Source organism: Phoca vitulina, unplaced genomic scaffold (genome assembly GCF_004348235.1).
Source record: "Phoca vitulina isolate PV1807 unplaced genomic scaffold, GSC_HSeal_1.0 scaffold45, whole genome shotgun sequence".
Taxonomy (NCBI): domain Eukaryota; kingdom Metazoa; phylum Chordata; class Mammalia; order Carnivora; family Phocidae; genus Phoca; species Phoca vitulina.
The window spans coordinates 3,487,449-3,513,477 of record NW_022589748.1 but is presented as its reverse complement, the minus strand read 5'-3'; the positions used below and the strand labels follow the sequence as shown (position 1 = coordinate 3,513,477).

General features: G+C 58.2%; 1 protein-coding gene across 4 annotated transcripts in view; it reads right to left on the bottom strand.

Annotated features, from left to right (window-relative positions):
* CLIP2 (CAP-Gly domain containing linker protein 2) overlaps positions 1-26,029 on the bottom strand; it is a 72,432-nt gene that overhangs the window by 34,889 nt on the left and 11,514 nt on the right. For all 4 annotated transcript variants that reach the window (XM_032430732.1, XM_032430731.1, XM_032430733.1 and 1 more), the window contains exons 3-4: positions 18,007-18,200; positions 3,147-3,706 (exon numbers count right to left, since the gene is read on the bottom strand). In XM_032430732.1, coding sequence (XP_032286623.1) covers positions 3,147-3,706; positions 18,007-18,133 — 687 coding nt within the window. In that variant the 5' untranslated portion in view covers positions 18,134-18,200. The remainder of the gene's footprint in view (positions 1-3,146; positions 3,707-18,006; positions 18,201-26,029) is intronic.

Here is a 26,029-nt window from a genome sequence, read left to right as displayed (position 1 = left end):
AAGAGCTTCTACACCAGCCGTTTCCAAGTCCCTGGGAAGGGCCCTGATTATGCATGTACAGGATCACAGGATTTAGAAACTGTGCAAAGCAGTATTTTTTGGGGGTATTGTTTTTCCTAGAGTCCCTGTCCTCAAACAAGTTCCGGCCTCTATAGTCACCCACATCCAGCCTATACTTTTTTAAAGGGCGGGGTAGGGACAGGAAGGTGATGTGGCAGGAGTCTACAGCGGGCACGCGGGGAAGCAGCAAGTTGGGGGGTCGGTCAGGCCAGCTGGATCCCGGCAGTGAGCAGCGGACTGGGCTACAGGATTAACCCTAGAGAAGCTGCAGACTAGGATGAGATGGGGGTGGGTGGGTGGGGTTCCATCCGCCCGGCAGAAACAAACCCCATGTTCAAGTTCTTCTTCCCCACCCAGAATCCAAGCATATACTGCTTCTAGGGCAGCCACAGTTGATGAGTATAAATAGAGGAATGAATGATCTATCGCCTCCCGGCTGTGTGACCCTGGGCAGGCTGTGTGATCCAGGGCTGAGCTCAGTTTTCTCATCTGTAAAATGGGAGGATAATTCCCACCTTCTAAGGCAGCGGGCAGGACCCAAAAGGACTAGGTATAGAAAGTGCTGGGCACAGTGCCCGGGGTGAGCGACACCCCCAAGAAAGCAGTGGGACCTCAACAGGGCCCGTCCGCTCTGGCTGCTGCCAGCCCTGCTGATGGGCTAGGGCCTGGCAGACCCTTCTAGAGCAATGCCCACGTCGTGCGGGCTTGTATGCCCCCTGCCCTGCACGTCCAGTTCCCACCCCCTGAAGGGGGAGCAGGTGCAAGGGGAGTTCCAGACAGGATCAAACTGGGGTTCAACCTCCCTGCTCCCCCAGCCTGGGGACCAACCAGAGCTGGCCAAACCCCACCCCCCCCAGCCTCCACTTCCTCCTCCAAAGAGGTCGCAGACCACACCCAGGGCACTCACGTGACACTAACCAGACCCTGAGAGTCCAGCCTCCCCTGTCCCACAGCAGCCCCCGGACACTCCCCTGCTCCACTCCTGCCCCCTCCCATCCTGTCCCCACAAAGCAGCAAGATGAGCTTAAAGCATGGATCTGCTCATGCTGCTGCATAGAGCCTTCCATGGCTCCCTCTGCAAACAGAGCAAACCCCCTCCACCCTGACCCCAGACATGCAGGGTCAGTGCACGCCAGCCTCATGGGCACTTTCCTGCCCCAGCTCCCTTGCTCCTGGCTCAGCCCCGCTACTCTTCTATTTCTCTAGTTCATTCCCTGCATCTCAGTCCTAACACCGGGCCTTGGAGATGCCTACCACCAGGTCAAGCCTCCGTGATGGGCTCTCAGAGCACTGTGTTTCTTCATGGCACTTATCCAGATTCACAAGGAAACACTGATGTCTGCAATCACATGCATCACAGTCTCTATCCCCTGATGGACTATAAGCCACTAGAGGAGGGGGACCAGGTCTGGCCACGCCCACCACCAGATCACCGCAGTGGGTGGTTCTGTCCACAGGGAAGCAGGCTGGCAAGCCGGCCCCGGGGCGGGGGGTGGGAGGGTAGACCCCAGACAGATCACCAGGGTAGAGAGACTCAGGAAGGCAGGCTTCGGGGGCTGGTTTGCATCTTGGCAAGTTACTACGCAAGTTCTTAAACTTTTCTGAGCCTCGGTGTCTCCATCCACAAAGTGGGGATAAAATTATATCAGAGTGTGGGCTTGAGGATCCAACAAGGCAATGACCGTAAACATTTCCTCTCGTCCCCCTACCCCAGCCCAAATGCTCTTCCCAGGAGCCTCCAGGGGGAACCTTGGCCTTAAGTGAGGTCCTCGGGGTAGGGAGGGAGAATACCAGGCAGCAATACCCTCCTGCGGTCCCCACAATGGCCCTTCCCGACTCAGCCTTGGAGCTCCCGGCATGTGGTCGCCACTGTCCCCCAGGAAGATTCTCTGACAAACATAGGGACCTCTCCCCCCAGCTGACTACCTCACAGTGGTTCCTCACACCCAAGCCCACCAGACCCCCTTCTGGGACTGTCCCATGTGTTATTCTCTCCTTCCCAACACTGTGGTTCTTTTTTTTTTTTTTTTTTTAATTTTATTATGTTATGTTAGTCACCATACAATATATCATTGGTTTTTGACGTGGTGATCCACGATCCATCGTTTTCGTATAACACCCAGTGCTCCATGCAGTACGTGCCCTCCTTAATACCCATCACCGGGCTAACCCATCCCCCTTCCCCTCTAAAACCCTGTTTGTGGATGGGACTGGAGGAGATTATGCTAAGTGAAATAAGTCAAGCAGAGAAAGTCAATTATCATATGGTTTCACTTATTTGTGGAACATAAGGAATAGCATGGAGGACACTAGGAGAAGGAAGGGAAAAATGAGGGGGGGAATTGGAGGGAGAGATGAACCATGAGAGACTATGGACTCTGAGAAACCAACACTGTGGTTCTGGGGGGGCCACCCCAGCTCTGGGCTTGGCATAGCAGAACAAGACCCCATCCGATCATCACCTTGCCACCTCCAGACCACGCCTGGCCACAGCAGGTGACAGGGAAGAACCGCCTCTTTCAGACTCGGGAAGGATGGATCCAGACTCAGAAGGATTTGGGGGCCAATGCCCCCTTGCAACCTGGCCCCAATGCCAGGGACCACCAGAGAAGAGGGGTCCCTGGCAGGAAGACTCAGCTGGAGGTCCCCCTGGCTTCAGTGACCCAATTCTCTCCCCCACAGCAATAGCGATCCCTGCGTCACAGCGGATTAGGTGTGACGGGGCCGAGGATCTCGAGTGCTCCTGTCCTCAGCCTTTTCCAGTACAGGGCGCATCCACGCTGATGGGCTGGATCATTGGAGGATATCAGCAAGAGCTAACATACACGTATTCTCGCATTTCAACCCATTTTATCAATGGGAAGACTGAGGCCCAGAGAGGTTAAGACACTTGCCCAGGATCACACAGCAACAGTCTCCAGAGCTCACTTTACTTGCGTCCCCGGTCACTCTGTGGTTCTGATGAGGCCTGAGAGCCCCAGGCTGGACCCCGCCCGAGCCCCCCAAGTCCCCATCCCACCCCCACCCCCACCCCTGGGGTCCAGCCTGCAGGGAAGGCGGGGCGGCGGTGGGGGTAAGGAACTCACCAGCACGCGGTCTCCCAGGCGCAGGTCCTTGTCACCACGCTTCACGGAACCGCTGTCCGAGAGGTTGGAGCCGGATTCGTTCCCGGTCTTGACCGAGCTGTTGAGGACGCTCTCCCGCAGCGGGATGACCCGGCTGCTGAGCGGTGGCGTGGCCGTGCCCGAGTGCAGCGACAGGTTCTGGGCGGTGAGCGACTCCACCGAGTGCGCGTCGCTGCCCGAGCCCTCGGCCGTGGGCTGCCGGGTGAGCTTGGAGGGCCGCGTGAAGATGCCCTGCAGGGCCGGGCACTCGAAGTAGCGCACGCCGCCCACCGCGCCGTCGTTCTTGCCCACCGGCTCGTCCAGCACCACGCCGGCCCACTGGCCCGGCGCGAACTGCGTCTCGCCCAGGTACTGCACCACGCCGGGCTTCACGCCGTTCACCCACACCCGCTCGCCCACTGCGAAGTCCCCCAGGAAGTCATCGCCCACCTCGGCCGCCTTGGGGCCCGGCTTCTCGGCGGGGGCGGGGGCGGGGGCGGCGGCGGCAACCGGGCCGGAGGCCTGCTTGTGCAGCGGGGAGCCTGTCGGGGCGGTGGGGGGAGAGAGGAAGCGGTCAGGGCCTGAGCGGGCACAGGTAGGTGTCTGCGCTGGCTCACGGGTGGGGAAACTGAGGCAGGCATGGCTGGCCGTGGGGCCTTGGGCGACCCAAGGTCTCTCCCTATCTCCCAACCCCTCCCGGCAGGTTCCAAGGATTCAAAAGCCCAGCAAAATGCCTCCTCGGGAGCAACACCTTTCACTGCTCAGGGTCACTCAAGATCGAGGGCCGTGAATGAACCCCTTCTCGAGGGTTCCAAGCTGCCACCTCCCTATCCCGGTGGGCCCCAGCCCCTGGCTGTTAACCTGACACCAGCCACGACCCCAGGTGGGCCTTAGATCTTATGAGTGGTCTCTGTGTCTCCCCCACCCCTTTGCCCCAGTCAGCTCGGGGCCCCACAAAAGGCTCTCAGACTGTTCCTGGACAGCTGGTGACAACCACAGACACCTCGGGCCAAGGAAGGGGCCAGAAAACCATCTTGCTCCACTCCAGAGTCTCCTCTCCCTGAGCTGCAGCTGCATAGAGCAGGAAAAGCGGGGGGCGGAGGTGAGTGGGAGGCAAGCCCGTCTCTGCCGACATTCCCGGGGCTGAACTCCAGGCTCTCTGGGCCGAGGGGTGCGCTGGCCCAGCCCCTCATTAGAGGAAGCATGACCCTGAGGCTCCGAGAGGTAACAGCCTTGCTCAAGGCCACACAGCAGAATCGGGACTCAAACCCAGGGAAGGGGCCTGCCTCCCGGGCCTGGGCTCTGACGGGCTACAGATGAGGAAGTGGGAGGGAAGGGAAGCCACTAGCTCAAGGTCACTCATAAAAGACAAAGCAGGGCTTGAACGCTCGTGCGTTGTACTTTGTGCGTTATCTGGCTCTTGGGCCTCTCAGGGGGGCCTCCTGCACAACGGGGCTCAGGAAGCCCGCCCATTCGCACCGGGAGGTCTGCAGGCTGCCCCGCCCCCACTTCCCACCAGATGCAGCATCAGACAGAGAAGGCCCCATCCTTCTCGACTCCAGAGGCTGAAGCGTGGATGAAACAGAGATGGGGGACGGGAGGCCAGCAGATACTGCCACTCCCCCAACAGAGCTGCGGTTTCTAGTCCCTCCCGGGGCCGCGGGGCAGTGGCTCCCACCAGCATCCTCCTCTCAGCCTGGCAGAATGGTGTATCAACACTGGAAGCCAGACCCTCTGGGGGCTGGGGAAGCCACACAACTCCAAGGACAAGCCGGACATACGAGACCAAGCACAGGGGTTCTCTCTCCGGGACCCTGGGACCCTGGCAGTGGTAACGGGCAAGCACGTGGCACCCAGGGCCTTGGCCGCCAGGATGGGGGTCCTGACCTAGGGGATCTCTCAGCTGTGAGCTGGGAGATCCACAGGCTTCGCTGCCGAACTTGACTGACAACCACAGTGATCACGGCCGTTCACTGATGCTCTGCGCTGAGAGGCAGACCTACTGCAGGAGCTCATCCAACCCTCCCGGTTAATCCTGTGAAATAATTTTGTTATGTCTGATTGAGAGAGGAAGAAACAGGCTTGGAGAGATCAGGTGCTTCACCTAGGCTCCCAGGCAAGAGGCAGCAGAGCCCACCGGCCACAGCCTCCGGCTCTTGGTGTAGGGCACAAAGTCAAACCAAACAACGGGCACTGAGCACCTGCCATGCGAAGCCTCAAACTATAATCACCCCCAATCCCTTGGGCTCCCTTGAATGGACCCGTTTTCCAGAATCTGGCCAAACCCTGCAGTTCCTTACAAGTAGGGAGCAATCTCATCTTTCACTCCATCCTATGTAGGGATGTCCCCCCTTCCATGTCCCATCTAGAGAAGACCCCTGGGTGGGGAGGGCCCCCGAGGCTCTCTGCCACCCCCGAGATCCCACCAGGCAGAGGCCATGCTGGCTGAGGAAGCAGGCCCCGGAGCCCCAGAGGCCAGCAGCTCCTAGCCCCACCTGGGGCTCCTCCTCACCTGCACCCCAGTTCCGGGCTGTTCTCAGTGCCTGGCCCATACAAGCGCACAGTGAGCCCTGCCTGGTGTTATTTCAATGAGAATGATTTATACGAACAATTTAAAAAAAAAATTAAAAACCACAAAGGGTCCTAGGAGGCAGAAGAAAGTCTTCCAGGCAGGTTCTGATGACCTCGGGCAAGGGGCTCCACCCCTGGGTAAAGCGAGGCAGGTGGCTGAGCCCTCTGCAGGTGGCATAAACCACGGAAAATAATCGCCAGCTCACAGACCTTGTCCTGCTGGTCCCCTGTGCCCGGGCTGAACTCCTGGGGGCCCTCAGTCCTGATCTAGGACAATCCTGTATTATAAGGAGTCTCTGCAGGGATCTGGGGACCCCGTCCATTCCCCGCAGATGAGGCGGGCACCTTCTTTAGGAAAAGCTGCTCTGAAAAGCAGTCCTAGGTGGAGGAAGCCACAAATGAGAAGATGGCCCAGCCCGCGCCCTCCTCGTAACGCTGCCCAAGGAGCCACGGGGACCATCAACAGGGGGCCAACGCCGTGGTTATTAAGACCGCAGAGACCATCTACGAAGTACCAGCGCCAGCCCTCGACGGACTGGACACTTCCTCTACGTTATATTCTTATCGTGCAGATTAGGAAGCAGGGGTCATGACTCTTGTCCAAAGGTGCCCAGGCAGGTGTCGGGCCCACCTGGTCTGGCTCAGAGCCCTCCCCCTTGTCAGCACCCCCACGTTCGTGTGCGTGGCACGTGCCCTTCTCATCTCCGTTTCTAGAACACTTCCCTGTGCCCCGGGGCTCTGTGATGTCCGCGAACTGACCTGGGCAGCTGTGGCGCAGGTAAGCACCTGTGCCTACTTGGTCTCTGCTTGGAGCCCAGAAGAGAGTCCCAAGTCGAGGGGGACCCAGCGTGGCTATTCTTGGCGAGAAGCTGCCCGCCCAGCTGTCCCCCTCCCCAGCTGTCCCGGGCCAGGCAGACCTCAGGTAATCTTTCTGCCCCGCCCCTTCCAAGGTCACAGGCCCAGAGACCAGTTGTTCCAACAGCTGCTCAAATCCAGGTCGCAAGCCCGCGGCGACCGTGCTTGGGGGGTTTCGCTTCATTTTTCCTCTTCGGTGCCCTCAGCTGCCCCAGCCTCACGGGGACAAACCCTCGTCAAATGCCCGACTCGTGCTGGGAAGCCTCTGGAGGCCTGGGCTCGGGAAGGCAAGGAAAAGCGGGACAGAGCCCCGTTCCCTCCAGGGAGCCATTAGTAACAGCGGGGCCAGGCCTGGCCAAGCCCCTTCCCCTATCCGGGCCTGTTTCCCCGAAGGATGACAAAGGGCTGAGGCAGAAACAGCTGGGACCTGATGGTCTCCCATCCCACCTGTTCTCTCAGAGCCACCAGACCTGGCCGGCTCCCTCGTCACACCCCCGGGGCCCCGAAGCTCCCTGAGGGCAGGGCCTGGGCGCCCCCCCCCCGGCCCCCCGGCATGGAGCAGCCTGGCCCAGAGAGCCCCCAAGAAAGCAAAGGGCAGCAAGAAACTTAACCCTCTCTTGGTGCTTGGTCCTTTCCCCAGACTCCAGGCACAAGGGAATTTACTGCCGGTTTCAAGTTCAAAGCAGGACTTTGAAGAACAAGGCCGAGGGGCCTGGTGCGGGGTGGCGGCAGCTGGTGGCCTGCGGGGGCGGGGGGGGGGGGGGGGGGGGGGCGCGGGGGGGGGGGCGGGGGAAAACACACCCGCCCCTCCTCCTCCTGCAGGGGCTTGGGTCCCACCCTGCCTGGGGAAGCGGGGACGGGCCGAATCTCAGCTGCCAGGGACCCTGTTCTCCGAGCACCCAGGGTCAGACACTGAGGACCACGGGCACGGCCAAACGGGGGCCCGGCAAGGGAGTGGGGTGCAGATAACAACTCAGAGGGCCACCTCCCTGATGGGGAGGAACCTAGATCCATGGGGGCCTGGGGCTGGGGAGAGAAGGCTCCCTGTGAATGCGGGTGCGAGTGCCTTCCAGAACCTCTGCCCTGACAATCACACAGCTCACTCCTCACCTCCTCAGAGAAGCCTTCCCTGATTGCTTCTTTTAAAAACCAGTCCACCTACGTCGGCCTCCACCCCCTCCATCATCCTTCCAGAGATTTATCCCGTATTTCACCATGTACGCCTGCCCCCCCTTACTTGAACAGACGCTCGGGAGGGCCCTGTTTCCACTCTAGCACCCAGGCTGGCAGGCCCTCAATGCAAGCTGCCTGCTCAGAGCTGGTCCCGCTCCCAGAAGGAGGGGCTGCCACAGCTCTGCGCTGGTGTATGGATTTTTCACATCCCCGAGCGGCAGAGAATCGGTCCCATTCCTTCCATCTAGGACAGAGGCTCACTCCAGGCAGCTCCTGGTTCACCTCGTCTGCCCCACCCAACCTTTGTACCTCCCTGAGCCCACTGTTTGCCCTGTGTTTCTACAGGAAAGCTAAGTTCTTCTCCTTTTAGAAGCAAACTTCTATCCCCCTTTGGTCTCCCCAGGGACCCGCCTCCCCACTATCTCTTGCCTGTCCCCCCTCTGGCTCTCCATGCGTGCCACAAATACCCCCCAGCCCTCAAAATAACAGCTTCCCCCATTGACACCCCTCCTGCGGCCACCCACTGTCCTTCCCAGCCAACTAGCTCTTATCCTTCTATTTAAATGTTTAGACTACACAGATCTCCATGTCCACTGCAGAAAAATCAGAAAGCAGACTTACTGATTTTTTTTTTTAAAATGAAAGCACCTATAGCTCCGCCCTACAAACACAATTACAGTTAATATCTTGGAGTATGTTTCCCCAGACTTTATCCGGTGCGTGGACATTGCATACACAGACATTGCATACACAGACCTCTTGTTAAAAAAAACAAACAAACACAAGTGGGACTTGTATTTAGACATTACTTGGTCCTTTGCTCTTCTGGCCCTGGGTATTTTTCCATCCAGCCGTGTCTAGAAGGAAGCGGCTTCTTCCACCAGCAACGAGACTCTGCTTCCCAGTCCCTCTGACCCCTTCCCACTGTGGACACTGCCCGTGGAGGTCCCCGTGGCCTCCTTACTGCATTGCATTGGGCTCCTTCGGGCCTCGAGGGTCCCCCCGCCCCCTGGCTCGGCTGCCCACCCTCCTCTCAAGGCCCCCCATGCCCCTGTGACAGGACTCCTCTCTGCCTCCTCCACCCCTGCCCACCCTGGTGGTCCTGTGTCCCAGCCGGTGGGCTGCTGGTAAAGGCTTACCAATTAGCTCTCCAGGAGAAAAATAATAACCCTGATTTGTAGCGTTTGCCCATTTCCATAAATTGTCCCACCGTGGTCAATTTCAAGCTACCAGCGAGGTGTCACACTGAACACGGAGTTGGAAAGAGATTATATAGTGTTTCCACCATAGAGCAATAACCTCAAAAACATAGATACTATAAAATCTGACTACTGGTAAAACAGCACTATTTTAGCAGTCGTAAATTGGTGGTATAAATACTACTGTAAGTATGACTAGAAGTCATGAGTCTTGAGTATTTATTACCTATGTTTTTAATAGAATTTATTAAATTGCAAGTTGATACGATCTAGTTTTTTAAGTCAAGGCTGTGTTTAACATCTGGCTTGTAAAATTCCTGACAATTTCAGCGCTGGTTCTCGGGAGCGGGCAGCACACGGCTAGTCCCAGTCCAGCAAAACCCTGCACAGGTGGCCAGGCTAAAACCCATCAGAATTCTCGACAGACCCCCTGAATGACAGACAGGAGAGAAGACAGAGAAGCACCAAGTCTCTGACCCGCCTCTAATGCGGGGAGCAGGAGGGGAGGGGCGAGGGGCAGGAGGGATGTCCTCCTTCTGTGGTCAGTACCTGGGGAGTCCTGATCTACACTGTGCGCCCCCCACAATCTAACCCACTCCTGCACCTTGACCTGTTGCTTATATGCTGCCACGTCCCTGCTATTTTAAAGACACTAATGCATTCCCCTTGTAAAAGATCCAAGTGACAGAGAAAGATGGAGAAGTTGGGCCCCCATTGCTCGCTCCAGTCCTGATCCCGTCCCTGGCCGCCAGACCCACCCTTCCAGCTGCTGCCTCCTCCTGGATGTCCCCTAGGACCTCACACTTGATGTTCTAGACCACAGTGACCCCCCCCAAGAGCTCCTCCTCTGTACTCCCCAGTTAGGGGGTGCAGTCCCCCAACACCCATTTACTCAGACCACAAATCCTCATAGCTCCTTCCCCTCACCGTGGCCCCCAATCCAGTTATTCATCAGATGCCACAGGAGAAATAACTCTGAAATGTACACCTCCCTCTAGGGTCCCGGAGGTCCCTCCGGATAGCAGGCCGGTGAGATTTCACACCACCTGCCACAGCAGCCTACAGAAGGGTCTCTCCCAGCCTCCAGCACCCCCTACCCTGCTTCACCCCCCTTCCAGAGACATCCAGGAGCCCCCCCTAAACATGAACCCACTCACATCCTCACTCCCCACCTGGGTCATTTCAACTCTAGACAGGGAAAACTTTCTAGGTTAACCTTAGACTCTTAGAAGAAGCCTGTGTTAGTTTGTTAAAAAAATGTCATAAAAATGAAATACAATAGGGGCGCCTGGGTGGCTCAGTTGGTTGAGTGTCTGTCTTCAGCTCAGGTCATGATCCCAGGGTCCCTGCAACGCATGGGGCTCCCTGCTCAGCGGGGAGCCTGCTTTTCCCTCTCTCTCTGCCTGCCCCTACCCCTGCTTGTGCTCTCCCATGCTCTAATAAATGAATAAAATCTTTAAAAAAACAAAAAAAAACAATTTTTAATAGGAAAAAATTAAATAGGGAATGGAATCTTTGGTCCATTTCCCAAAGAAATAATTTAGACAGAAAAAAACTGACTCACTGTCTTATCATTCACAAAACAAACAACAAAAAAACCCCTGGGGGCACCTGGCTGGCTCAGTCAGTAGAGTGTGCGACTCTTGATCTCAGGGTTGTGAGTTCAAGCCCCACATTGGGTGTAAAGATTACTTAAAATAAAAAAAATCTTAAAAAAAAACAAAACAAAACCAAAACCCTGAACCTAAGTTCCGCCAAAGAGGGGAGCATTATATAAATTATGGTCAAGCCTTTCAGATTCATAAGCAACTTTTTTTTTTAAGATTTTATTTTTTTTAACTAATCTCTATACCCAACATGGGGCTCGAACTCACAACCCCAAGATCAAGAGTCACATGCTCTACTGACTGAGCCAGCCAGGCACCCCTTAAGCAACTTTTTAAAAATAATTCTTCCTTGGGGCGCCTGGGTGGCTCAGTCGTTAAGCGTCTGCCTTCGGCTCAGGTCATGATCCCAGGGTCCTGGGATCCAGCCCCACATCCGGCTCCCTGTTCGGCGGGAACCCTGTTTCTCCCTCTCCCACACCCCCTGCTTGTGTTCCTGCTGTCGCTATCTCTCTCTCTGTCAAATAAATAAATAAAATCTTAAAAAAAAAAAAGATTTAAAAAAAAATTTTTAAAAATAAAAATAATTCTTCCAGGTTACACGGAAAGATGTTTCTGATGTGATACTTGGTCAGAAAGCAGGGCTGAAGAGTGTCCCGACACGGACACGGACACAGATGCCTGGATGCAGGGAACATGATAAAAAGGTATCAATTTTACAAAAACACAAGAGGGGCTTTGCAGGGGCTCATAGTGACGATATGCTCTGAACTGAAGCATGTAATGAAGTTGGCCCTCTGTCCTTGAACGTCGGAGGGGAAAAAAAGCGTGCCTATGCTAAGACCCAGCCCCTCAAGGAAGCAAGCGGTTCCTTAAATGTTCCACAGAACATAGTTCCACAGGGGATTAATAGGTATTATGAAAATAAATAATCTCCAAATTCCAACAAGCTTGAGAAATAGCAGCTTAAACAAAGTTAGGGTTATTTTTACTGCAGGACTTGTCAGAGGCTTTAACGTGCTGATGAGCACCACAACCTCGTAGGAGGGGCTATAAAGAAGGTGACCACGTGACTCGTCATCCCAAACCAGACACCTTGAAGAGAAGGGAGGCGCTATTAATACGGTGTCATGCCAAGACCACAGACATAAACTAGGGCTGTCCCAGATAGAATGGTCACCCTGGCATCTTCCTCTGTGTCCATCAGACTAGCTCCAATGCCCTTCACTGGCACAGCCACTCCGCAGGACTCCGATTTCCCTTGGTTCGCACAGCCCGCCTCCCAGGCTGCTAGGGTACTCATCCACGTCCCACTCAGAATGCAAGCCCTGGGTAGGGGGGCGCACACCGACTCCCCTCTCCATCCTTGGAGCCCACGACCAGGCTGAAATGCAGACTGGCCACGACCCTGACCTCCCGTCCCCGGGGGCCCCAGAGCAACATACATAAATGCACCACGAACCCCAAAGCAGCCTTCTGCTCTAAGCCCCCTCCTGTCCCTAGCAGGTGCTCAAGGCAGAGGTCATGAAGGAAGGCACCGGGTCCCCATAGCATTCCTCAAAGGAGCCAGCTTTCCTACAGTGAGTCCCCCAGCCTGGTCCACTCTCCAGTCAGTCCTTCTGATCAGCGACTGAATCCACCCTGGGGCCCACCCAGACCACGGCAGGGCCCACCCCCTGAGGCCGCAACAGGCCTGGCGTCCCCCTGCTCTGCTGTCTCCAGCCAGCCACCCCTGAAGAAGGAACCCTCTATCAGTCCACTCCGGGGTGGGCTCTGTCCCAAAGAGAGCTCGGCGTCCTTCCTGAGCCAAACGGGACTCAGAAGTCCCCTTCCGTTCCCCCCTACTCCCAAACCAGGAGGACAGAGCCCCCAGCCAGCAGACTCAGGCGGGGACCGAGGGGGGGAAGACAGTGCGAGGCTTACCCTGGAAAGAGCAGAGCCAGCTCCCCATGGAGAAGCCCTGCTCCGGCCACACCACGGCCAGCAGGCAAGCACTGGCAGATGGGCCCCTGCCCCCCGGATCAATACCAGGCGACGTCAGGAACATTAGGAGGCTGCCCTGCCCCCCACCTGCTCTGCAGTCCAGCCACAGAAATGCTCAGCTTGGCTTTCCCCCTCCTGATGCCATTAAAAAGTTTAGGATGTGGTTAGGGGAGGAGGGCCGGAGAACTTGACCTTGAAGGGGGTGGGGTGCTGCCGGGGGCTCGTGCAGGCTCTACTGGGGCAATGGCTGGAAGTCCGTCCTGGTTCTGCCCACGTCTGCACGGCGGCTGGGCCAAGTCACTGGAAACGGGGATGATGCCACCTGCCCTCCCAGGGAGCGGGCTACCAAGGTGAAAGACATCACCCTCCAGGGGGTGGAGTAGGATAGGGCCCGTGTCTAAGACTAGAGGCCAGCTCCAGCCCTATGGGTCCCAGCTGGGGCACATCGGGCTGGTTCCCGGGTCTGGAGTGCCCACCGGGTACGGGGGGCATCTGGGTCCCAGTTCCATAAACCAGAATGGAAAAGCTCTGGGACCAGCCCTGTGTAGGCCCTCTGGGGGGATCACGACACAGGCGGTGGACCCTGCCCCGAGTGGCCTACTCCCTGCCTGAAGGGGGAACTCCCGTGCACACCCATCCTTGACCTCCATGTCCTGGGTCCCCAGCATGAGGAAAGGCCATAGGCAATTTGGGGGACAGTTGTGCCCAGCCTAATGAGAACCGATCACTCCTCCCACCTGCCACCTGCCCAGGACAGGACTGAACCGGGGGTCCCAGCCTCCCCACCAACTGGGGGTCCCAGCCACCCCACCCCTGCGCAGGGCGGTAGGTGCCGGTGGCCTGAGCCAGCTTCAGACCCAGCCCACCTGAGCCTCCACTCCAGCCCCGCCACTCTCGGGCCCTATTGTTCTGGGCAACTCAGATGACAGCTTGAGCCTCAGTTTCATCAGCTTGAAAATGGAAAGAACAGTTCTCTCCCTGGGTGGTTCAAGAGAAGCAGCATGGTAAGACGCCTTGGTGAAGCAGAGAGGGTCAAACACCGTCCCTCGTAAATGGGACACCTCTGGGGCCGGACCACAGCGCCGGGGGAGGGGAGGGGCCCCTTGAGGACCTGCCTGCCCTGGGGGAGGGGCAGAGGGAGCGGGGCAGTGGCCTGTGTCTCTCCCTTGCCCGGCAGCCCTGAGTCCTCCCCATGTCACTCCCCAGGTCACCCATTCTTGTTGGGGCCAGGAGGGACCCCCACCACCTGGCCTGGCCTGCCTCCACCTGAGGCCCAGAAGCAGACCCCGTGGGAGGGCTGAGGGCTCCTGTTCACAGCCTGCTGCCATCCCCTCTTGCCCACCATCGCGGGGCAGTGGTGGACCCTGCGCCGGCCTGGAAGCCTGGACCCCCTTCTCCTCCCTCAGGCCCAGGATGGATTCCAAACCCCAGGCGGCCCCCGGTGCCAGCTCCCAGCTCCCCACTGGGGCCCCGGCGCCTGCCCTGGACCTGTTCCCGACACTCCCCCCTTGCCCACTCGAGCCGCGCTCTGACCCGCAGACACCTAAAGACTCAGGGCCTTTGCAGCCGCTAGTCCCTCTGCCTGGATGCTCTTCCCAGCTCGGCTGGGCTGCTTGCTGCTTGTCACTCAGATCTTTGTACCAGTGTCACCTCCTGAGCAAGAGCCTCCGTGACAGCCTGACCTGAAGCAGCCTCCAGGGGGGCTCCATCCTGCCTGGCGGGGCTGCCCCCGACCTCATGAGCCTCTGCGCACTGGTGGGTCCCAAACGGCCCTCCTCCGCACCTGCCACTCTGACCACCTCTGGGCCACCTCCCAGTACGACAGTCCCCCTCCAACGGCCCCTTGTTCCTGCCGCTTCCTGTATGTCCCAGCTCTGGGGACTGACGCAGCCCCCCTCCATCTCCACAGGGTTGGGGCAGGGGCACCAGGCCAGGCCCGGCTCTGGGCCAGACCCTCAGCCCGGAGGCTGAGCTCACACTTTGGGAGACAGCCACTGCCCCGATTCCCAGAGCAGAGTCCACTTATTGCTGCCGCCGCCCCCCCACCATCACTCCCAGGCTCCAGTCTCCACCAGACCCACCTCTGGGGTCCCAGTGCCCCTCACGCAGGGTCCCGGCCTCCTACAGGGGTGGGCACGTCCTGCACCTCGGACAGCAGATGGCCAGAGCCTTGGGGTGGGTGAGGGAGCCCGAGGAGCCAGCGGGGGGCGGGGAGGGGGTGACCCTGTCCTCCTCTGGTCTTTCCACCTGCCCCTCCTCCTCTCCAGAGACTCTGGTTCTGAGACCCGGAGCAGAGCTGGGACAAAAGCTGCCGCTGTGGGCCTCAGAAATCTTCCTTCCTCCTCTCGCCAGGCCAGTTGCTCTGGGCTCTCTGCTCCCTCCCCGCCGCCTGGAAGCCTTGCTGGGACCTGCCAGAGGCGGAGGGAGGGGGACGCCAAGCCCAGATGCCCCGGCGGGCACAGGGGTGTGGCTCTGTCATCAATCGGGCATTCACGGAGTGGCACCTCCTCTCTCTGGAACAGTCCTGCAGGGTGGGGGGGGTGCGGGGGGGCCCCAGGCAGAGTCAGACCCCACAGCCCCCACCCTGAGGGGAAGCAAGCAGCAGGCCACACAGAGGCCGGTGAAGACGCTGCAGCAGTTCAGGTGGGGGGGGGGGGGGGCGCCTCCCCCCGGAGGGGGGGGGGAGGGGCCGGGGGGGGGGGGGGGGGGGGGGGGGGGGACACTTCCCACGGAAGGCAGTAAGACGCGCCGCGGTGAGTGGCAGACCTGGGCACAGCCCACGACTGAACCGCTTCCAACGGTCATGTGCCATAGGAGAAAAGCCCGGAAGGAGCTCTGTCACAGTGGCGGCTGTGATTAGATTAAGCAGAAGGGTGGTGCCTGCTGCTTTTATCACTCGCAAAACTTTCTGTAATGGCACTATGGAGGGATGGGGAAAGGAAAAGAAAGGAGTCCTTCGTGAGTTTTGGACCTGCAGGCACTTGGCACTCATTAACTCTCCGGATCCCATTTGTGGCTCAGAGAGATTAAGTCCCTCTTCCAGGGTCCCACAGCAGGGGCAGTTAGTTAGAAGGGGCATTAAGGGCGGGATCAGAGCCAGAATTCAGGCCCCTCTTGATCGGGGAGGGAGCAATGAGGACAAAACCCAGAAGGTGTGACGGGGCTCTCTCCAGGACACAAGAGGGTCGGGTCGGGCTGGTGACCTTCTCCCGGGGAGTCGCCACACGACCCCCACTGGACCCAACTCAGCCCCCCTTCGTGCCCTTGCCCGTGCCCTTCCTCCACTGCCAGCAGGCCCTCCTCCTCTCCACACTCGCATTCCCTCCATCCTGAAGGCTGAGCTCATTCCCACTTCCTTTGGGAAGCCTTCCCTGATGGCCCACTCCTGGTGGTCGGCCTTCTGACCTCCCCTAGCCCTGGCAGTGAGTGCAGGCCTCCCGACCTGGGTGGTCACACGCCTCCTCACTGGGCTCCTCACCCCCACAACCCGTTCTCCACACAGCGAGCTGAGGGACGTGAGTGTCCAACCATTCCTCTGCTAACACCCTCCAACAGCCCTGGTCACCCCGAAAACCAACCCGAACCCCTGCCCTTCACGATCTGCCTCCACCACCCTCCCCAACCTCATTTCACACTCCTCTCCACCCAGACTTGTCTTCCTTCCTTCTCTCACAAACCAGGTTCATTCCTGCCTCAGGGCCTTTGCATCACTTGTTCTGTCCCCCCAGAACATCCTTTCCCCTGTGTTTTCTCTCTGTGGCCTCTTCCCATTGTTCAGTAATGTCATGAGTAAAGGAGGATTTGCCACATTGGAAAGGAAGTCTGGGCCTCCAATGGGACTGTTCTGGACAAGCCTGCCTGCAGAAGTCTGCCCAGGGGCCATACAACACAGCTTCCTTACCCTCCCAGCCTTACTGTCTGACTCTGCCAAGGCCCTGGTTCTGCCAACTGTCCATACCTTTGGCTCAGACTTTCCTTGACTCCACCCAGGGCCCCGATTGCCTAATCTGGCCCCCGGCTATTTTTCTGTCTCTCCAAACTTCTGTACCAATCAGATGAGACGGACAGTGTCTTAACCCTGCTGGCTGGAGGGTAATCAAAGCCAGGATTTGTGCCCAAAGACATTCATCACAGCGTCATTTATCAAAGTGGAAAAATAGGAAACAATCATCCCCAACTGCAGAGAAGGAGTTAAGAACACGTTTCCAATTCTTTTTTATCATATTCCTTTTGATTTAAACTCTCCGATGGCTTCCCGGTGTTATTACAACAGAAGCGAAATGCTCTGGACAGCCCCCCAAGCTGTCCCCACCGTCGCCCATCCTCTCTCACCAGCACACTAGTCACTGGCCACATGCCAGCCACACTCTCTTTCTTGCCCTCCCTAATATTTGCCATGTGCTCTTCTGCCACTGGGCCTTTGCATGAACTGTTTCCTCTGCCTGGAACACCCTCCCTTCTTCAACTAATAGACCATCACCCTCTGGACCTCGGCTCACCTGTCCCCTCCTCAGGGCTGAACTCCCAGACCTGGTCAGGCCCCAGTTCTAGGATCTCATGATACTCCACGTTGCCCACCAGACCAGCAGCCCCGAGGAAGGGCTAGGCCCACTTCTGGTTTTGCTCAGAACGAGTGCTCTGGTGGTTAAGACTACGTCAACAAAGGAGGCCTTTCATTTATAGTTGTTGGATGGACAGGATACCTTACAGCCATTAAAAATGACGAGGAAAAATCCACTTGATCATATTAGAAGGGAAAAAAACAGATTTTCAAGTTGTATATGCAGCATGATTGCAAGCAGGTAGGAAAAAAAAGGTAGAAGGATAGAAACCAAAATAACGGTTGCCTCTAAGAGTGAAGATGACAGGCAATGTTACCTCTGCAGCAAACTTCCTGAACATTCCACTGTGGGCTTCCTTACTTTCATCCTCAGAAGAGCACGTAGCTAACAGCTGTCCCCCACCCCCAGCCCGGGCACCCAGCCCCCACCTCCGCCCACCAGCAGGAGGACGAGGGGTCAGGGGCGGAAAGGCTAAAGGACATAGTTCTGGGTGGCAGACAAGAAGGCTGGCGGGAAGATGGGGCTGGCTCGCTAGGACAATCCCAGACCCTGGAAGGGAACACAAGGGGGGCGGGGAGGCCGGTGGAGGCTGGAGTTTGAATCCTGGCTGAGTGACCTTGGGCCCAGTGCCATGCCCACCCGGATCCCCACTTTCTCACCCCTAAGCGGAGCCCGCACTACGACCTGCGTCCCAAGCAGGGGGAGAGTGAAAAAGAACGGCACCCATAAAGCGTGCATCGGTGCTCGGCGCTAGTTAATCAGGAAAGGGATTACAGCCAGACAGAAGGAAGAACTTCTGTGTGCTGCTAGCCCCCAGGCTGGTCTCTGAGGGGCTCTTCTGGAAGCACCGCTCCCCACACCCGGCCCTTCACCCACCACCTTCGGCCCCGCACACCTTCCTTGGAGCTGGTGGCCGCCGCCGCCGCCGCGGACACGGAGGCCGACCCAGTGGACGTCCGGCCCACGGGGCTCGAGTGCTTCCCCCCACGGCCGGGGGGCTTCAGGCCGCTGGGCTTCTGCATGGTGGTGCCACTCGGTGTGTGGAAAAGGGTCCGTGCAGGTCACGTCCTCTCTGCCATCGCCCCTCACCTGCGGGCAGACGAGAGCGATCACCTCATCATGTCACCACGGGCCAGGGCCCCCCCAGTGGTGACACAGCAGGATTCCTACACCCCCCTACCCAGTGGGGTGGGGGCCACCATCCCCCCTCTTCCCTAGAGAGGGAAACCGAGGCACAGAGCAGTGGCAGCAAGCGTGGGCCCGGTGTGGCAATGGTGTGGCCTGGCCCGTGTCCTGGTCTGCTGGACTCCGAGGTCGGCCGTGTGGTCTCTGCCTGCCTCCTGGGCCCGGCAGGCGAGAATCGGGAGCAGGGAGGTTTGGGGGTCGGCAGGAGGAGCTGTCGTAGCCCCAGCAGCCCTCCACGGGGACCCCGCAGGTTCGGCTGAGTGGGACTCCCCCCGAACACAGGCTGCTACGGATTCTGACATGCGTGGGCAGCCTGGGGCAGACAAGACAGGCCCGCCGTCCCCGGGCCCTGTCCTCCGCTGCCCTGTGCACACACCCTCTCTTGCACCAGACGTTCATGGAGGGCTCGCCAGGGGCCAGACCCGGTCCTGCCCCGGAGCTGCAGGCCTCTGTCTGGCGAGCACATTGTCCAGTGGGGAAACGGAACACAGAGCCCCACCGGATGAGCAGAGGATTCTGGGCAAAAGCATCACCCCTGGGGTCCTCGGGAACAGGGAAATCCGTGCTCTCCGGATGCTCGGCTCTGAGGCCACCTCTGCCAGTCCAGCCCTATCCTTACCCATCCATGGTCACAGAACGCTATTCTCTTTCAGAGAACCCTTCCCTCCATTCTTGATCCGTAAGACTTATATGGGCTGTCCCCGCCACACACGAGGGGAGTCGGCACATGACCCAGGCCTGGCCAGAGCCCCCGTGGTTAGGTAAGGGAAAATCATATGACCCAAGGAGTACCAGGGCCTGGACTCTGGCTGCTACCTTTAGGAAGGGTTGTTTTCTTTCTCTGGGGCTGCCTGGGTGTGGGTTGGATGCCAGCGACTACAGGGCCATCCCAGTTATCACATGGAGGAGCCTGCCAGGGAATGAGGCCAATGTGGAGAAAGCAGAGCTGAGCTGCTGGATTTGGATGGAGGGCCTGGATCCAGCTGAGCCTGAAGCTGGTCCCTTGAGTGCCTTACTTACACCAGTCAACAAATCCTCACACCCGTGCATCGTTTTCTCTTTTTGCCTAAACCTATTTGAGGGGCACTGTCCCTTGCAACCAAAAGAGTTCTGACTGGTAAAGAAGCCAATCCATAAGGCTCACGGCAGGAGTCTGCAAAGTGCCCTCCAAATGGCTGTCAGGTCAGCAAGCTGAGCCAGCGACACGATGACCTGTCTCAGCACAGCCATGGGATGAACTTCATGCAGGGCTGCCAGCCCTAAGAGCAGAGACAGATAATCCCCCAGGGCACATGAGTGACACCTACAGGCCCAAGTTAGCCAACAGGAATATGGTCCATGGCTGTCACCCTTGGCCTGGTCCTAGAGTCTTCCAAACCCAACATTCCAATCCTCCGACGGACAACTCTGACACCCCAGGAATTCTGGGGCCCGGGAGTCGCTCGATTCGGCTCGAGTCACTCCCTCGTTCCCCAGAACCTGGCCCTCCAGCAAGCTCACTCCCCAGGGAAGTGACTGTGGGTTGCAGACATTGCTCTCTGGTTAGGTTAGGACTTGCTGGCGTCCCCCCAAGCCCGAATGACTGACTGAGCCAGCAGGGGCATGCTCTCTGGTGATGGCGAATATCCCTCCCTGTGGGTGCCTAACTGGCTTCCTGCTCCAGCGGCTTAGCGGGGGGCCCCCTGACCTAGGAAATCCTGATGCAGGGCCCCACGTGTGAGGCAGAGGAAGGCCTCTTGCTGGGACTGGAACAAGATGCAAGGTGCCCCCTCCCCATGCCTTTTGGGCCCCTCTCTGCCTGAAACACCCCCCCCCCAGAGAAAAATATTACAAATCATACATTAAAAGACTTCTATTCAGAACACTTAAAGAATTCTAATCACCAGGCTCAGTGGTGGCTCAGTCGGTTAAGCGTCTGCCTTCGGCTCAGGTCACGATCTCAGGGTCCTGGCATCGAGTCCTGCATGGTGGGTGGGGGGGGTCCCTGCTCAGTGGGGAGTCTGCTTCTCCCTCTGCCCCTCCTCCCATTTGTTCTCTCAATCTCTCTCTCAAATAAATAAAATCTTAAAAAAAATAAGTTAAATGTGTATCTACCATATGACCCAACCGCCCAAGAAAAATAAAAACACATATTCATACAAAAACCTGTAAAAAAATGTTCATAGCAACTTTATTCATAATAGCCGAACAATGGAAAACAACCAAATACCCATCACCTGGTGAGTGATAGGCAGGGTATCTACACAACAGAACGCTCCTTGGCAATAATAAGTGAGTATGACATGTGCAACGATATTGACCACCCTCAACAATGTTACACTAACCACAAGACACCAAACACACAAGACTACATACTGCATGATTCTTATTTATAGGGGATCTCAAAACTATAGACACAGAAAGCAAATCGGGGGTTGCCTGGGGGTGGAAGCTGGGCCTGACCACAAACAGGCATGAGAGAACTTTCCAGAAGGCAGAAGTGTAATGGATTGTGATGGCCACACAACTTGTATTTATACTAAATATCAAAGTAGTCACCAAGCCATATTTAAAATGGGTGAATTTTGGGACACCTGGGTGGCTCAGTCGTTAAGCGCCTGCCTTCGGCTCGGGTCATGATCCCAGGGTCCTGGGATGGAGCCCCGCATGGGGCTCCCTGCTCCACGGGAAGCCTGCTTCTCCCTCTCCCACTCCCCCTGCTTGTGTTCCCTCTCTGTCAAATAAATAAAATCTTAAAAAAAAAAAAAGGGGTGAATTTTATGGTCTGTAAGCTAAATCTTAACTTCTAAAAATTATATAAAAAATAAAATCCTTGACGGCTCTCCAGAGAAGTTAGTGCGGCGGCCTTCAACGCCCTCCTCATCTCTTACCTCCAGCACTATGGCCCTCCCTTGCCCACTTCACTCCAGCCAAGCCGGCCTCCGGCCACACCTGGATCACAGTAAGCACTCTCCAGCCTCAGGGCCTTTGCACATGCTATTCCCTCGGCCTCAAATAAAAAGCCATGGCTTTTCATGTAGGCAGTCTGACCTTCCCGCTAGCCAGCATGTCCTGTGAGGTAGGGACGAGGCATTATAACAGCATCCCTGGCATCGGAGTCCCAAACCAGCACTGCCACGGATGACCCTGCATTCCCTCCCTACTCACCTGACAACTCCCCACCTCCCAGACCCCACTTGTGCCTTTTCTCCCACCTGCTTCATTGTTCCAACCACCTATGCAATACCTAGCCCAACACTTCCTCCTCCGCGAAGTCTCCCCGAACCTCTGGCCCACGGAGACCTCAGGATGGCATGCTGAGCCGAGGAGAGATGATACTGTTCTCCTTTATCTTCATCTTGCCTCCTGGGAGCCCGCGGGCAACCCCAGGCAGGGCCCCAGCTTCTCTGAGAACCCGGCCCCAGCACAGCGCCTGGCCCAGAGCCCATGATCCGGAAACCCCATGCTAGAGCACACCTGCCACTGCCCAGAGGACAAAGGCCTCCGAAGCCACAAATCTCCAGGACGCTCCTCCCAGGGGAGGCTTCCGGAGGCTCCCAGCATTGCCCCCCTCCCTCCCAGACCCTGAAGATCCCAGCAGCCTCTAGTATGAAGAAACGGGTATGCCAGGCCTTGCAGGAATGGGGCCTCGCTCGTCTTCCCAAGCCCCGACGAGCCAGAAGCCGACTCACAGGAAGAGCTTGGGAAGCTCAGAAAAGTTCAGAACTCACCCAACGTCACACGCTGCTCCGAGACTATGCTGGACCCAGCCCCGGGCTGGGCAGCCTGGGCCTGGACTAACATTTGTGAGACCCCTGGCCTCTGGGGAGAGCGCCCGCATGCCTCGCTGACAAAGGAGACCAGAGGAGCCGGCTGCACTCACTCATTCCCTCGGCCCACCACCACTGCCGGGGCGCGGGGAGGGCCGGGCAGGAGAGGCCGGTGGCCGCCTCCACCCCCAGGGTCTCCGGAGCTGGGGGAGCCGAGCGAAGGGGAGAGGGCAGGAGAGAAGAAATGGTGAACAGGAAGAGGGGGAGGAGACCTGGGGCCAATCACCCCTTTGTGACTCAGCCCTGCTCGTGGGATAGAGGAAGGAAGGGCTTTCTTGGGAAAAGCCAGGACGTGGTGATAAATTGGCCACTGGCCACGCTCTGGGGGGCGGGGCAGGCCTGGGAGACAGGGAGGGAGCAGACTACAGGCAATGTGGGTCCAGACCCCGAGCCACCACGAGTGGCTGTGGGTCCGTGGCCCGGTGGGTGCCTGTTGCACCGCTGGTAAGAGGGGGTGAAAGTATGGCTGCCCCGTGGGGAGCGTGGATGGGCGAGTCAGGACACACACCCCACGGGCGGCCCTCCATGCCTGGCCCACAGAAGCCCCCGGGGAAGGGCAACTGCCACACTGATGGGTCTCTATTATGATCTCGGAAGGCCTGGGGTGCACACGCCGCCTCCCCCAGGGACTCGGGGCCCAGGCGAGGCGGGCAGGGGAGGGGCAGGGGAGGGCAGGCAGCATTCAGACCAACAGGCCCCCTTTGTGCTGCCCTCAATTGCCATTTACCCCAAAGACAAACCCGGGCTGCATTTCAGGGTTTCCATTTCAGCTGCCCGGGGGTGGCGGGCCGCAGGCTCAGCGGGGAATGAGGCCAAGAAGTCTCTGCCAATCGGAGGCCCAGGGTGTGGCCCTGACGGAATTGGGGGAAGGTGCCAAATAGGACAGTGGAAAGCCCACGTCCAGGGTGCTGCCATAGCCCAGGGGGTGCGGGAGGCGGGCGCCAGGAGTCACTTTGGCAAGACACTGTTGCTGGCTGAAGCCCAGCCTTCAAGCCCAGGCTTGCCACCCCCAACATCAGGGCCTCCCCTGGGTTATTCTTCCTACCCCTGCCTCCAGGGTCAGCAGCCAGGGTGCCCATGCTCCCCCCCCCTCCTCTCCCAGCCCTGTGGTCCGAGTGCCGGACAGCAGAGCCCAGAGATGAACTCCGTGCGGTCCCTGAGCCCTCACCACCAGCCCTAAGGCTCAGGCCACAGCGGCACCGTGGGGGCGGGGTGGGGGGAGTGCTCCGTAATAGGGAGCATGGGGCGCTGGGGGCCAGGCAGGGGAACTTCCAGGCAGAGGCCAGATTCTGCCAGGTCAACCAAAGAGTTGAGGATTTAGTGGCTAAAATGTGTGTGTGTGGGGGGGGTTCATCCAGAGATGGGGAGGAACAGCAGGGTGGCGGTGGGGGGTCTCCCTGTCCCACACACAGGCCATGAGCCTGAGTGGATGTGGGGCTACACAGGGTGTCAAGCAAGGGGTGTGCCTATTGGCAAAATCACTCAGGAGCTGATGAGGGCGCTGGGGCGAATGAGGGCAGGGAGGCCACAGTCCCCGGGGGCCGCTGTGACAGACAAGGGACGCGACAATGCGGCCTGAACCACCGGGGGGGTGCTGGAGGGGACAGAGAGTGGACACGTGCTGAGCGGCATTTGGTGGCCAATGGTGTGGGTATGGAGGGAGCACCAAGGGTCCCAGAAGGAGGGGGCATCTCTCCACACGGAGAGGGACCTCGGAGAAGGTGGGGGCTGGAGGGGGGAGCCCAGTTTGGGACATGCCAAGTGTGAGTCCCCCGAGAGACACTTGGGGGGGGACAGGAGGCTGAGTGATGGGGTCCTTGGGAGAAGCACAGGCTGGGAGGACCCCCCAGTATGTGACATGAAGAAGGAAGATTTGAGGGCACCCCGGATAGACAGGTAAGAACCACAGACACGTAAGAACGAGACCGGTAAGAACAGGCAGCTTTCGAGGAGAGGGCCCCACCGGACAGCCGCTGGGCCTCCCAGTCAGCAGGGAAATGCAAATCCAAGCCACAAGGAGATCCCGTTTCCCACCCAATCAGATGGGCAAAAAGTCAAAAAGCCAGGTGACACCAGGAGCTGGCAAGGCCGGGCAGCAGGGGCTGGTGGCCGCGGAGCCTGAGCCTGGACCACATAGCCCGGGAGGCACCAGCAGGGTGCTGAACAGTCCACGCAACATCCGGGGACGTGGGTTCGAGGTGGGAACAGGGCTGGCGTGCGGTAACTGGGGGCTCTGTTTCTATTTCTAAGATTTGTTTCTTCAGTCCTGAAGGATGTACGTGGGTGTTGATCGTATTCTGTCTATTCCTTTTTTTGAGTGTCTAAAATATTCATAATCATTTAAAAAAATGTAGAACTCTACCTCTGAAACTAATCTGTGTTAATTAATTAAATTTAAATAAAATAAAATAATTTATTTTTTTTTAAGATTTTATTTCTCTATTTGACAGAGAGAGAACAGCGAGAGAGGGAACACAAGCAGGTGGGGGGAGAGGGAGAAGCAGGCTTCCTGCGGGGCAGGGAGCCCGATGCAGGGCTCGATCCCAGGACCCTGGGACCATGACCTGAGCCGAAGGCAGACGCTTAACCATCTGAGCCACCCAGGCGCCCTAAACTAAAATTTTTTTTTTTAAGTTTTTATTTTTTTATTTTTTAAAGATTTTATTTATTTATTCATGAGAGACAGAGAGAGAGAGAGGCAGAGGGAGAAGCAGGCTCCCAAGGAGCAGGGAGCCCGATGCGGGACTCGATCCCAGGACTCCGGGATCATGACCTGAGCCGAAGGCAGACGCTTAACCATCTGAGCCACCCAGGCGCCCTAACTAAAATTTCTAAAAGACATAAAGGCAGACATAGGAGAGGGGGGAAGCAAAGAGTGGCTTTCCTCCCTATACACACCCACCCAGAGGAATGGGGGGGCAGGCCCCAAACAGAGTAGACCCCCCCACAGGTGCTGACTGCCAGGCCAAGGCTCCCCCTGATGTCTGTGTGGTGTGGGCTCCCCCAGCCCTGCCCCACCAGGCACCCCAACACTCCCACCTGCACCAGAAACCCAGCGCCCCCCCTACCCCTGAATCTAGCGGGCGGGTGTGACCACTGTCCCCACGGGCCTACTCCCAGCTGCCACTCCCTGTTTGTCCCATCCTGCTCAGAACGGAGGCTCATTTTGTCTGCATCTGACCGAGGTCAGGGACTTCCGCCTGGTGGTGAAGCTAGAGTCCCCACGTGGGGGCACAGAGCAGGGCGGGGCTGAGACAGGCCCCCTCCCTGCGAGTCCTGCCAGCTTGAGGGGAGAGCCAAAGCCGGGGGCCTCACGGGACGGCTGGGGAGACGGCGCCGGCCTGCCTGTGCCCCCGCCCCACACCCAGCCTTCGCTCTCACCCGGCCAGCGAGGCCCCACAGAGCCAGCCCAGGCTGTGCAATCCTACCACTCACAGGGCTGTGGGTCAATGGCTGACAGGAGACCATGGCCCCAAGAAGGACAGGGAGGTAACGGGCCTTGCCAGGGAGTACCAAGGGGCCTGGCGGCCATCCAGAACCAGCCTGGGGAAGGGGCCGACCCAAGCCTCACAGCAGAGCTGGGATCGGAACCCAAGCTGGAACCCAGGCTCCACCAGCCGACGTGGCTTCAAGGAGAGGCAGGCTGAGGCAGGGAAGTTGGCATGCCAGGCCGGCAGCATGGACATGGAGGGCGGGGCACGCAGGGGCTGAGTAGAGGACAACCCGGGGGCCCCAGTGGACCCCAGCTTCTGTGGCACCTGAGGCTGGGGGCAAGCGGGGCCAAGTCCAGAAGACTGGGGTCCAGTCCAACGTGCTCACCATCCTCACAGCCTCTAGGCTCAGGGCTGGAGACCCCAATTTGTAAAGTCAGCATTTTCCCCACCCTACCCACAGCCGGGGGTGACAGCAGAGCCCCAGGAAAGA